Here is a 13865-nt window from a genome sequence, read left to right on the forward strand (position 1 = left end):
TATTGGGAAAACCAACATTTTAAACACTGATTTTTTTTTCAATGTTTGATATTATAGGAAAAATGTTTTCCTACCTCAGGTGGCTCTGGGGCACCCCATTCATTATTCTGTGTGTTGTCTTTATTATGGTGTGTTATTAATAAAACTATTATAGCATTATACTTTGTTATTGGCCTTTGCTACTTATTAACAAAGTATAACTAAGATTGGTAGAGCCACAAAACGAAACTGAATTCTCTAATTAATACTTTTAAACTGCAGCAATCGGTTATTCTAAAATGCATTTATGGTAGAATTCAATATTTAAGATATATTTCATTTGCTTTGTAACATTAATGATAATAATAACATTTATACTCTGATGGTATTAAATGGTATTTTTTTATTATCTCATATGATAATTAAGTCTACAAAAAATGTTTGCTAGTTATTAAATGCGGTACCTTTTAAGGAATATATAACTTGCTTCAATGAAAACCTTGAACTATAATATGAAATATTGAATGCTCTAGAGAAAATTTACAGGACACATAGAGTTATTTTATGCAGTTTTGCCAGAATACTTAGGAAAAAAGTTATGGTTTAAAATGCAAAAATGTCAAGAAAAACATGAATCATTTGGTTACTCTTTTTCCTCACAGTTTTGACTATTTTCTTCCTACAGAACATAGCCATAAGTGGATCCTATGACAAACTGAATGGGGCCAGAAAAATTAAAATGGAAAATTAAAAGGCTGGAATTGGAAAGCAAGGGAACTTTGAGATAGCTCAACAACTTGTCAGAAGTAATTTACTCAGTAATTTTACCCAAATTATACTTTAGTCCTATTACCACAAACTGAGAAAAACATGCTGTGTGCAGATAAGCTCACATGCTTCTTACTGAGGATGACCCCAAATTTTGTGGAAAAGGTATAATTCAAAAAACAAATGAACTAGTTTCAAAATAAATAGTAGAAGAGAGAACAAACTTGATAATACTTCAGGGCAATAGCTTTCAAACACCAGAGATATTAACTAAGTCTAAACTAAATAGGCCATGTAGGGAACTACTGAGAAATACTGGTAACTTGTCTAAAATTTTCTTTAAAAGTCACTAAACCTATTATTTTGTTCTTTTTGAAGATGCAGTAGGTTGTCAAAGTTCAGGAAGCTATTGATGATATTGAATGTCCAGAAGGCTGTGTGTGGAACACACATTAGTACAGAAAGGAATTTCTTTGAAAATACTGAAATTATTCTCTGAAAGTAGATCTACACAGGTGTTTAAGTGATTTTGGAAAAGGGACAGTCTAGTCACCAAAAACAAGTTTCTCAAAGACAAAAATCACCTTGTTTATTTAGTTCTTCCCAGTGCTGGACACACAGTGCTGAGCAAATTATAAACTGCATGTGTCACCAAGACTCACTTACAGAATATTTTTCTAGGGAGGAGTTATGCTTTTAAGTCTATGTTCCACAAGTGTCTATTTATAAGTGCATTCAATGCAGAATGGCTAGGGATTGGGCCTTAATTTGGACAGAGGGCTGTCTATAAATGATAGATAATTGATTTTGCCACTTTAAAATCTGTTGAGCATTTCTTGGACTCATTCTGTTCTTGATTTGAAGCTGTATAAATTAAGAAGATTTCAAATGCAAATGTACTTTTTTTCTATGTTATAATACTGACAGCCCGAGCCATCCTCTATCAGAGAGCACTATTGTACACTCACTGTCCAAAAACATAAAAGAACAAAAAATTATGGTTTTGATTTGCCCTCGAGATCCAGGTGTCCCTGGATGGAGCATCTGCTACCATAAGCTTTTTGCATGGGTCAGAAGAAATGTTTTTAAGACATTAATGGTTTCTGGTTATATAGCAGATGACCGACAACCAAAGTTTCTTGATGACAGTTCTGCCAAATTAAAAGACGGCAGGCATGTTGTTTCTTGTTTGTTTTTGGTTTGGTTTTCCATATTCTATTTATCCAAATCTATTTCCCAAATTTATCAGTTTCTTATGAAGAGTCCATTTCATCATCTGACTTTCTGACTAGAATTACCCCAGTTTCAGGACACAATATCTTTATTTCCTTCAGACTCATATGTGTAGAAGAATTAAGTCTTGTGTAGGTTATGCTGCATTCATTGTCGTATTCATATTGTGTTTCTAAAGAGATTATTTCCCTATATGTATCACTTTAGTCTTCAAAATCTAGTATCAATAGCTCTTGTTTTTGGCAGCATTCTGGCCTAAGACCGTGTGAAAAAAGGAAGAGAAGGATGACCAAAGTGAGCAGACAACTCGAGCAAAATGGAATCTTATTTTGATTAACGTCTGCACCATACATGATATGGTTTCAATTTGAAATAAGGAACTCAGTGACATTGTCAAAGGACTTAGTACATTGCTGGTTATTTTATTTGTGCTAAAATGGTACACAGATTAAGATCCTACCTTTCTGCCAGAATACCATTATGACTGTACTTTATACATTGCAACCTCATTTAAGAGTTTGGTAAATTGATTCATAAACTAATAAAATTAGAAGCATGAACAAAATGAGCCACCTGGAAATTATCTACTTTTATGCAGTACATATCTACAAAAGGATCTGTAGATCCTTTTGTTTTAATTATATATCTCAGATATGGAGACTCACAAATGTTTTCAGTATATCTATCTTGAATATATCACACATTGCAAGAGGGCTTGAAGAGTCTGTCATTCCTCAACATATTCAATCATTATGGGCAAAGAGTCATTAGCTTACCTCTATGATGTTAGTTACACATTTGTCAGAATTGCCTACATGAATCCTGATGTAATTATGAGTTTGCATATGCATACTCATCAGTACATGAAAAGACTTCCTCCAAGAGTTTTTATGGTAAATGCCATAAGTATGTCATTAAATCTCAATCCTAGTGTACCACACTTCATTTGAATTTGAAAAAGTTTTATTTGTGCTGCAAAAATGAAGGTTAACTTTACTTATAACAACAACTCAGTAAGAGTCATTTGAACAAGCCTTAGTTACCTTGAAATCAGACATAGATTTATCATTGTGTCTTAGAGATATTTTATTTGCCATCACACCTCTCACCAATATAAATCTTGTTATATTTGAAAAATATTCTTGCAAATGATTTACTTCATATTAATAGGAGTGAATTTTTAAAATACAATTTTCTGTAGTTCTACTCAGTAGATATCTAATGTTTTGGATATGTTAAAGTCTCAGCAATAAGGAAACAGACTTCCTTTTTTTCATACATCTAAATATGCTTCCTGTGAATATGCCTACAGGTTTGGCTCGGTCATTGAGGATAGCATGACGATCAATGTTAGCATAGACGTTTATCTCAATTGTACATGTCTCTCCTTTTGTCTTCTGTATCTTAGACACCAGTGCAGAATGAAGACATATCCACTTTCTCAGGATCTACTTTGCATTTAGAGAAACTCCTGTTTTACAAGATAATACACATATATGAAGATTTGATTCAATGATAATTCTTTCTGGGCTTGTTCTGAATTATTTTTCTTACTTTTGAGTATTCATCCCTAAGATTTTTGTGATGTAGTCCTTGTTGATGTGTAGTCAAAGATCTGGCCCTTGACTCTGTGGCTGCTCCTCTAACATGGAATGTTCTCCTATTCTGGGCTTCCCCATGACACTCCCCCTATCTACAGCAGCAATATCCATTAGAGTCCATGGCTTACTCTTCTGCCTCATTCAACTTTCTGTTCAGATGTCATCTTTCCAGAAAGGTTTTCCTTGATCAACCAGTCTAAAATACCATACACATTCCCAAGTCAATATCCAGCCCTCCCCCTGCTTTAGTTGACTTGCTAACACTTGTTTGCACTAGATATCACACTACATAATCATTACTGCATTTATATATTGTCTCTCCTTTACTAGAATGTAAGTTCCATTGAGGAAGATGCTTCATCTGTTGTCTTCACTCTTTTATCCCATAATTTAGAAGAGTGCCTGGCATACAAGGGGCACTACTTGTGATTAAATAGATGTACCCAGCACACTGACTTTTTATATCTCAATTTATTTCTCTGTTGAGGGAGAATATTGTACTTCCTGGCCATTAAGCCAGAATATATTCATTTGCAATGATTATCATCAATACATAGATTATGTTAAGAATGAATTACTGGTATTTATTCATACACACCAAAATTTATTAGAACCTAATGCCTTTTCCCTTATTAATAATAAATGAAAATTTTAGGGGTGCCAGGGTGGCTCAGTCTGATACGCATCTGATTCTTTTTTTTAAATTTCTTTTTTAATGTTTAGTTATTTTTGAGAGAGACAGAGTGTGAGTGGGGGAGGGGCAGAGAGTGAGGAAGACACAGAATCTGAAGTAGGCTCCAGGCTATGAGTTTAACACAGAGTCCAATACAGGGCTGGAACCCATGGACCATGAGATCATGACCTGAGCAGACAAACGCTTAATGGACTGAGCTACCCAGGAGCTCCGAAAGCTTCTGACTCTTGATTCTGACTCAGTCATGATCTTACGGTTTGTGAGTTGGAGCCCTGCATCAGGCTCTGCTCTGACAGCTGTGGAGCCTGCTTAGGATTCTCTGTCTCCCTCTCTCTTTGCCCTTCTACACTCTCACTACCTCTCTTTCTCAAAATAAATAAATAAACTTAAATTCTTTTAATTAAAAAAATAAATGGAAATATTGAATTCATGTATAACACCGGCATATAATTCTGGGGCTGATAAACTGTTAAAACTACTGGCTTGGCTCGGTAGTAATAACCATATGTGTGATTAAGGATGTGACATTTCACACAAAGCATCTCTAAGGAGTATTTACTAAATTAATTATAACCTTTAATATTTTATTTCACACTGAAGCTCTAATAAATGCATGCTAAAATATATTTTATCTTTAGTCTTATTTTTCCTAGGAGAAGGTAAATTCAGTCATCTCGAAATGTTAGCCCATTTAAATTAAATCTATAACATAGAATAAAGTAAGGAAAAAGTGTATTTATTGCTGTATTATCGATTCAAAATTTTGAAGTCATTTTCACTTTTTACGGATTAATTTTACCATAATGTTGAATTCAGAAAAACTTTAAATAAGCATTTTCATGAAAATAGTGTTTTGTTCTTCGATGGAATGTTAAAATCGCATTGATGATATATTTTATGTTTCATTATAAACAAAATATTTAAAAGAGGCATAACCTTCAGTGGTTTAGGCCAGTAATATTTTTCATCAACCTTGATGTTGGTAAACATGATAGCGGCGTGTAAGAGAGAAGCTGTGTTCCAGGCCTTTTTGACCTTTAATTTCCTTAACGTGATTTTAATTGATCTGATAGACTATTGAAGGTATCAGGCAATTTAGAAATTTCCAGAAACAGCCTTGAAAACAATAGCAACAGCAAGAGCTAAGTGATCAGAGACATGGGCCGTAAACCTATGGGTCTTGTGGGGGCGTGGTCACCGCTTCTCCAGACAAGGTGCTGACCAAGGCGTTTCCAGTGTGCGTTTCAGCACTGAAAGAAAGTGCTGTTCTTCACAACACAGATGCAGGAAGAGCCCCAATAGAAAGACTGTATCCCAGGTCATCTAGTAAACCATTGCAAGGGCTGAATAAAATTCTGAGGTCATGATTTTATACGTGAACATGCAGCTCTCTACTCACCATTAATTTTGGAGAGTGGCACCTTGTCAATTTGCCCATAACCCCTCCCCACGTCCACCATAGTGGATGTTCTGTCACTACTCTATTTCAGTAAAGTTAAGTATGAAACTCTATTTCAAGTGAGACTTTCATTCCATTCATTTCTGATTTGTTTTGCTCCCAGTATTGTTCTTGCTTCAATGGAAAAGATTTCCAAGAGGAACCAAAGAATAGAAGTTTTCCTATAAAATCCTATCTTATTCCTAAACTGAGATTGATTAATCAAGGGGATAATTCTCTATCTCACAAAGAACTCTTAGAGAATTAGAATACAGGATCTTGGCATCAGGTACAGACCCTTAACCCTTAGCTACAATGATGGTTATCATTTTTGCTTTTAGCTCTGTTCTCAATTATAGCATGTATTTCCTTGAGGACATCTTAAGCTGCTTCAGAGTCTCTTGAAAAAATAGTATTCTGTTTTGAGTTATGCAAAGCAATCAGCATATTCCCATATTTGGCACATATTTGGTTCATAATACTAAAATTCACAGAAAAATACTAAAACATGTTGGCTCATCACAGGTGACAAAAAAAAAAAGAAGAAAAATTAGATTAGCGTGTTACACTCAGTCTCTAAACTACACTGTAGGAATGTTACGATTTCGATTAAACCCACATTTTATTTCCTATTCAAAAACAAAACAAAACAAAACCCTCATAATTGTTAAATGACAAAATAATTCTGGCATGTATCTCAGTCTGTTGGTATTAATGTATTATGGTATTAATATACTTACTAAATCATTTACATATTTCATGCACTAAAATCTTTTACATATTGTTAAAATGCTCAAAATGGCACAGCCAACATTAGAGGATAATATTCTGAACAAATATTCATGATGGGGCAGACATTTAATTGCAAAAAGTTCTGAGATTGTGGGGCACTTTGCAGAAATCCTATTATTTCAGATGCAACTCTTTATACACAAATGAATCTTGTTCTGGATTAGTCTCCTCTGAATAGTTTCAGTCTCAGTGACTATTTAAAACTAGAGGTTTGTCTTGGCCAGGATAGCATGTAAAAATGTGTTTAGAATTTATGCAGCAGAGTGATCAATAAATTAAAGACAGGTATGTGTAGCAGAGATATCAGTGTCATTTTTCCTACCCACCATCCGACTTAGAAAATTTGGGATTTGGTCCTTGGAGAAAATGAGAGCCAGACCTTTTTCCATAATTAGCTTTAATTCATTGCTGTTCCTATACCTCTAAGCCTGGTCTAAAGCTAGCCCTCAGGGAGCGGACTCTGCGGGGGACTTCCAAACATTTATTGCCTGAAGGCTTAAACTAGGTTCATAACAAACCTGATCCCCAAAGACCCAACCTCTTCTAGACTCATTAGGCTCTAGGGAACTTCAAGAACTCTGACAGGTAGGAATGTACTAAAGTGACCTTAAAATATCTGCTCTGGCAATTATCCATACTCGGGTTTTTGAAAAGAAAATGATGCTTCTCGTTCATAGTTCAACTTGCGATACCCCTGTTGACAAGTAGAGATTATTCAGGTTGGGTGTAAAAGAATATAGAAAGATGAAAATACACTTATGAATGCAAAGTATTTTAAATAAATATTTTAATTCTATTGTTGGCATTTACAAGTAGAAAGCATACAGTATGTTACAAATATCAAAATGTGAAAAATATGAACGTTACATAAGTAACAAATGTAAAAAAAGTATTTTCTTACCTTCCCTGAAAGTAAGAAAACTTTTCAGCATAGGAAAATATCAGTATCAAAAACACAGCTTGGGTGTAAAAAAAAGTTTTTACACGGTATTAAAAAATGATCTACAAAATGACAGAAAGAAAAAAGAGTTGAAATTTGACTTTATATAAATTATAAAAACTGGGTACTTGGGGTAAACATCAAATGGCTGCAAAGTAAGTCCAATCATAGGCTTTCTTTAGGTCAATTCTTTAAAATTTTAAAAGCATAGAACATTTTTCAATAAATAACTTCTAAAAGTGTCTCTGAGAAGCGCTGCTGAGAACATCATTCCGCGGTAGGCAGGGAGCAGTGTTCTAAGGATAATACGCAGTCATTTTGTTCCCAGTGGAAGCCTGATGAAAGTCAGAAGACCATTATTGTTCACAAAAACAAACAAAAAAAAAGATTCAGAAGTTTTAACACAATTTTGTAAGAAAATTCTAAAGTGCTGAACAAAATGACTTAATTTTAGTACCCACTGTCATGTAAAACCTACTCAAATATCAGACATTTCTGAGCAACATCACATATGCAATCTATAGTTCTGGAAAGTGTTAATACTTAGTCTTTCATTCAAGGAGAGGAAGGCTCTTTCTACACTTTACAAGGATTGGTTAAACCCCAAGGATCTTGCAATGCAAAACATAAGGATGATAACACAATGGAAACAATACACATACCCCACTGTGAAAGCACAAATTCATTTCTGCAATGGCAACAGTATTCATTTTAAAAATCACAAATCAAACATTGGTAAATAAGAAGAAATCTTTCCAAACGCTGCATGCCACGTGACTAGTTACAAAATACGATGCATGCAGAAAAAAGAAATTCAACCAAGCATATTTAAATTAAAGACTTATTTGGAGTCTGTTTCAGCAGCATTGTGGTTATTATTTTTTAAAGTTTCCCTCCAACACCAGTCCATACTGGCCTCTTTTGCAAATGGAACACACCTTAGTCGGCAACCTTACAACGGTTAGAGTGCTCCTTGTTTTTCTGTTTTTATACTGCCAGTACATAAAGTTCACACATACTGCTCTGCTTCCCCATCTTTGGGGACGGGCTTAGCTGTCCCATTCTTGCCTTCTTCGTTTGCTGCTGCTTTTTCTGGGAGAGACGCCAAATCTTTAAAAACATCTACATAATGGCCAAAGCCAGGGCCCCAGTTCAAAAGGTTGTCCCAGTTGAAATTCCCTGCTTGCTGCCCAAGTTTCAAGGGCAGTGTGTTGTCAGCAACCCCTGGTGCTGCTGCCTGTGTGCCCCCAGGTCCTCCCTCAGCCCTTCGGCCGTGGTATCTTCTAGGCTTCAATCTGGCTCCATAATTATCTTCATCGTCTGCATCAGATTCATTGACTTGAGATAATTTGGGCATCCTGGAAGTATATACCATTGGTTTTTCCCTGTCATACTCCATCTCTGAGCAAGTGAAAGACTCATGTGAGTCACTGTCAGAAGAAGATTCTGGAGCTGGAATGCCATCTGCTGGGTTCCTTGTTCTGGACAATGGCCTTCTGCAATCCTCTTCTGAAGACGACCTTCCATGATCTGCACTGCAGATACTTGGGTTTCTAGGGCGAGGGGTATTTAGCCTCTCCACCTCTTCAATTGAGAGTCCTACCGGAGGGGAAGATTCCAGAGGAATCTGCCCAATTGGCTGCTTTAAGCGACTCCCTGGTCTAGAACCATGAGAGGTCATGGCCTGAGGACTCTTACTTCTCCTTCCCAGCCTCGTGGCATAGTTGAAAATGCCAGGTTGGCAGGCATCACCATGCATTTCCAAGGTATTCCCATCTCTTATAGGAAGATGCAATTCCCTGGCGGGGCTGATCCTATAGAAAGTAGAGGACTTTGAGAAAGGGGCTGGGCTATGTCGAGACAGGGGGTTGGGCGTTGGGCAAGCTGAATGGCTCAGGGAGCTGGTTCTCAAACCCTGACTGTATGAAGGCTGGTAAGTCAAACTGCTTGCTCCTAAGGGCATGGGGGATTGCCTTGCAAAGCCTAGGGGACTGTGCCTCTGGATAGAAAATTTAGGTGTGTGGCTGCGGAACTGCTTGTAGTGTTGGATGATGTCTGCATCTGAAGGGGCGATGCTGCTGGCATTGTCGATGTCGTAATGCTCTATCTCTTGCTCTGGCGAAGCCAAAGGGGCACTGGGGATGGTTTCTGAGCTGTGAGGAATATCGGTCTCATCATAGATGAGGTAGGGGTTTTCCCGCTCAATGATATCTGGCTTAGGGTTCCCCTCAGGCTGCTTCCTCACAGTCATATCATCCCCATAGGGAGGGATATTGTCTGGGTCATCAAAAGCAACGTTCTCGCTTCCCTTCTTCTTCTTCTCCTTTGGTTTCTTCTCCTCTTTGGGGTCTTTGGTCTTCTTCCCCCTGCACTGGTTACACAGAATCAGACTCAGGACGAGGAGGGCCAGGACTGTTGCACAGCTGCCCACGATGGCAGGCACAGCCCACAGAGGCAGGGAGATCTCATCGGGACCCTGACTCAGAACACAGACATGCCCTCCTGGGCTTCCGGCTTTGCACACTCTCCCCTGAGGACAGAGGACACCAAGACAGGCCACCACCGTCTCACAGGTCCTCCCTGTGTGGGACTCCGGGCAGCTACATGTGAAGCCAGAGTGTAGGCCTGGCTCGCAGCTGCCCCCATTCTGGCATGGGTGGGAGGTACAGTCTCCAGGAGGAACACACTTGTAGGCGTACCACTGATTAATGCACAGTAAGTCGCCCCAGCAGGGGTTGCTGGCACAGATGTTCGGGCCACGACAGCCAATCTTCACTGAGGGGTCCGTCTTAGAGATGGAGGCCAAGCTATGCTTCCCACTGAAAGGAAGACTTTCTCCACCATACAGCATAGAGGCGATGCAGCCATCAAAACCTGTAGTGGGGAGAAGGAGCAGTAAGGCACTTTAGAGAAAATGCTCCATTTAAAACACCGCACCAGTGCACTCTGGTAAAAAGAAGCCTCACAATCACATCACAAGAGCTTAGAAACCACAGTCTCAGAGCCATCACCCAGTCCGAAGTCAATGACTCTGTGTGACTTACTATATAACTTACTTGTATAAGATGTATAAGATTTCCACGACAAAAGTATGAGGAGTATTGCTCAGATATTGCTGTTTCTGAACATTTTTAAATGACTCAGATGGACTAGATTTTCTTTCTTCTTCCTGTTTGTATTTAATTATCAATTTGTCTTATGTTTATAGTCTATGCATCAAGAATTGCATACAAAGAAATAAAATTTATTTTAAAAACCTTAGAACAAATAGAACAAAAATAGGCTAATAGCCCTTTTCTTAATTTTTTAAAATTTATTTTTTTTTTATTTTTAAAGAGAAAGAGAGATAGTACAAGTGGAGGAGGGGAGGGAGAGAGAGAGAGAGAGAGAGAGAGAGAGAGAGAGAATCCCAACAGGCTCTAGGTCCAATGCAGAGCCTGACACATAGCTCAATCCCATGACCCTGAGATCACGACCCGAGCCAAAATGAAGAGTCAGATGCTCAACCCACTGAGCTGCCCAGGTGCCCCCAGGCTAATCTTGTTATAATTGTTGTAACTTTTGTAACTAGTTGTAATCTTTATATGGTACATTCTCAGTGGAGGTGATATTGCTCCTAAGGAGTTGAACATAGGTTCCTGAAAAGCAAAGGGAAAATCTTAGGTATCAAAGTGGTTTCTGGTTCTCTAGAGGGCAGCTATAGAGTATAACTGTGGCATGAACGCTTCATGAGGTGGGACTGGCAGAGTCAGAAAAACATATCTTAAATGGCTCCTTAGAGGGTAGTAATTATTATTATTTTTTAAAGTTGAGAAACTCTTTGGTGAACTTGAGTGTGTTAATATTGTTAATGCCCCTGTCCCAGAGCCCAAGAATTGATTTTGACATGAAGAAAAGGGTAAGATCTACTTTGGCTTGTTTCTTAAAGCATCCACATGAATTATCATCTACATTCTAAAATAAGCTTAGTATATAAAGGCAACTTGTGACCTGAACTTTTACTTTTGTGCTGTAAGTCCATTCCCCTCCCCTACATTTTCAAATTTTCTTCATATTTGATGTATCCCTCCACCTTAGTGATATTTCCATCCGATACACTCTTTTTCCATGAGCTTCTGTAACATCTGCTTTTGTTTCTTCTCTCCAGATTGTCTTTCTATGACTTAGTCTCTTTCATGTTTCATTTTCCTCCAATCAACCACTGACTCCTAGAGTTTCTCAAGCTAAGGCTCCAGGTTTTCTATTTACTCTATGCCTTCATGTTAGGTTATAACATCGATGCCCAGTACATCAGTTACTTGCTTGACTCTGCTTAATATGTATTTCCAGCTGGTGTCTGCTCCTGATTATAGCCCATCTATACAAAAGTCTTTCTCAAAGGTGGTCCAAACCCCAAGTGTCCCAAACCACCATCCTGATATTTCCCATAGCAGGTGTCTCTCTACACGGCTCTGCAGTTTTCCCTTTCAGTGGCGCTGCCCTTCTTCTAGTTGACAGGTCAGAAACCTTCCTAAATTTCACCAGGATCATCAGCAGTTTGGTTTACTTTAATTCTTTTTTTAAAAAAATATTTTTATTTGTTTCTAGGAGAGAGAGAGACAGCGAGAGCAGGGGAGGGTCAGAGAGAGAGGGAGACACAGACTCTGAAATAGGCTCCAGGCACTGAGCTGGCAGTCAGCACAGAGCCGGACGCAGGGCTCGAACCCACCAACCACGAGATCATGACCTAAGCGAAAGTCGGACGCTTAACCGACTAAGCCACCCAGGCGCCCCTGGTTTACTTTAATTCTTAAAAATAAAATCTTCCCCATCCACTTCTCTCTAAACTCCTCTGCCACCACACTAGTCAACACTCACACAATACCTTGCCTGGATCACTGCAGTATCACCCCAACTAATTTATGCAAGTCCACTCCTGTCCTCCACTAATACATGTTGTAACCTGAAAGATCTTTAATATCACTACCTATCTAATCTTGACACCCCTAACATAAATTTTTTAGTGACTTCCCATTTTCCTGAGAGTAAACCCCAAAATACAATATGGTCTATGCAGGAGGTCCTGCTTCATTCTTTATTTCATCCACTACTTGTTGACATCAGTCTCCAATGTGCCAATAGGCCAGGTTCTGTGATCTTTATCTATTTTCTGTTAAGTTCCTATCAATGCAAATTAATCTTTCATACTCTCCCATCTTCATCTTCATAGTTCAGATTTAAGTATCAATAGTCAATTTCCCATGGAAGTTTCCTTTTCTCCTTTTTTTGGAAATCTCTTAGAATTCTATATTCCTCCTTCACGTTCTTTATCATATTCTAAAATAATGCATTTACTTGTATAATAGTTTGATCAATGCTGTCTTTCTTACTTGGCCATGTGTTATATGAGGAGAGTAGTTATTTAGCTTATTTAGTTATTTAGTTATTTAGCCCACCATTGTACTTCCAAAGCCAAGTACAGGGCTCAGTAATATCTGTCATGTCAATGGGCACATGAATGAATGGATAAATAAATGTTTGGTGGACAAGGGAAGCACCATGGGGTGGATTATGAACTTGGTAGAACAAATGTAAATGACGAAAGTAAAGTAAAGTAAGTGATGGCCAATAGTTTACTAGAGATTTCTTAAAGATAGTTATGAGAGACTTAGAATAGTCATAATGGATATTATCAGAAGTCCAACTACTTTTATAGGAATAATCTTTCTTTCCTTTGTTCAATGCAAGCATTTACCTGTGTGAGAATCTCGATGAGCTTGATTGGGTGGAATTCCTCCAAGAGACATAGTGAGTACATCGAGGCCACCGAAATCCTGGGTAGGATGGATGATGTCTCTGTTATATATTCTGTCGATGGACAGTACTGTGGCTGTTCCATTTTTTCCAATTAGAAAAGTATGCCAGTGGCCATCCGCAACATACACTTCGGGGATATTTCTCTCCACTTTCCCAGCAATTCCTGCATCTGATGTAAAATGCACTTTGCCATTTTTAATCTGTAAAACATATTAAAATAATGTGCAATTAAGCTATGATGTGCTTGAATAAAAATAGAATAAAAATGAAATAAAACCTAAAAATAATGATCAATTTAAAGCCAACAGGCTAGCTGAAGAGTCTGACTACATCCGAGTATACTTACCCAAACTGCCTCTACAAATTTAGGCAACATATACCTGCACATTAAATAGTGTTCAAGTTGTTATTATATTTACACCTAATTCTTCAAGATGCCTAAAATTATTTTCTGGAATACAATTGAGATAATATGGTGTGAAAGCCCATTTCAAGATAAGTAAAGTATACTCTTTTGAAAGTATTTATAATTTAATCACAGTGGCAAGTGGAAAGAATCAGTCAGTTTTGTAAATGGTCCACGGTGATAAAAAAAATGTTAAAACTACTTGAAAAAAAAAAGAA

The 13865-nt window shown here is 37.6% G+C and overlaps 1 protein-coding gene across 2 annotated transcripts in view; it reads right to left on the reverse strand.

Moving 5' to 3' along the window:
- Positions 1 to 7345: 7345 nt before the first annotated feature.
- FAT4 (FAT atypical cadherin 4) overlaps positions 7346 to 13865 on the reverse strand; it is a 176030-nt gene continuing 169510 nt past the window's right edge. For both annotated transcript variants that reach the window (XM_039252970.1, XM_039252969.1), the window contains exons 16-17: positions 13180 to 13441; positions 7346 to 10319 (exon numbers count right to left, since the gene is read on the reverse strand). In XM_039252970.1, coding sequence (XP_039108901.1) covers positions 8455 to 10319; positions 13180 to 13441 — 2127 coding nt within the window. In that variant the 3' untranslated portion in view covers positions 7346 to 8454. The remainder of the gene's footprint in view (positions 10320 to 13179; positions 13442 to 13865) is intronic.

The sequence above is a fragment of the Hyaena hyaena genome, unplaced genomic scaffold (assembly GCF_003009895.1).
Source record: "Hyaena hyaena isolate Hyena2069 unplaced genomic scaffold, ASM300989v1 scaffold_433, whole genome shotgun sequence".
In the NCBI taxonomy this organism is placed as follows: Eukaryota; Metazoa; Chordata; class Mammalia; order Carnivora; family Hyaenidae; genus Hyaena; species Hyaena hyaena.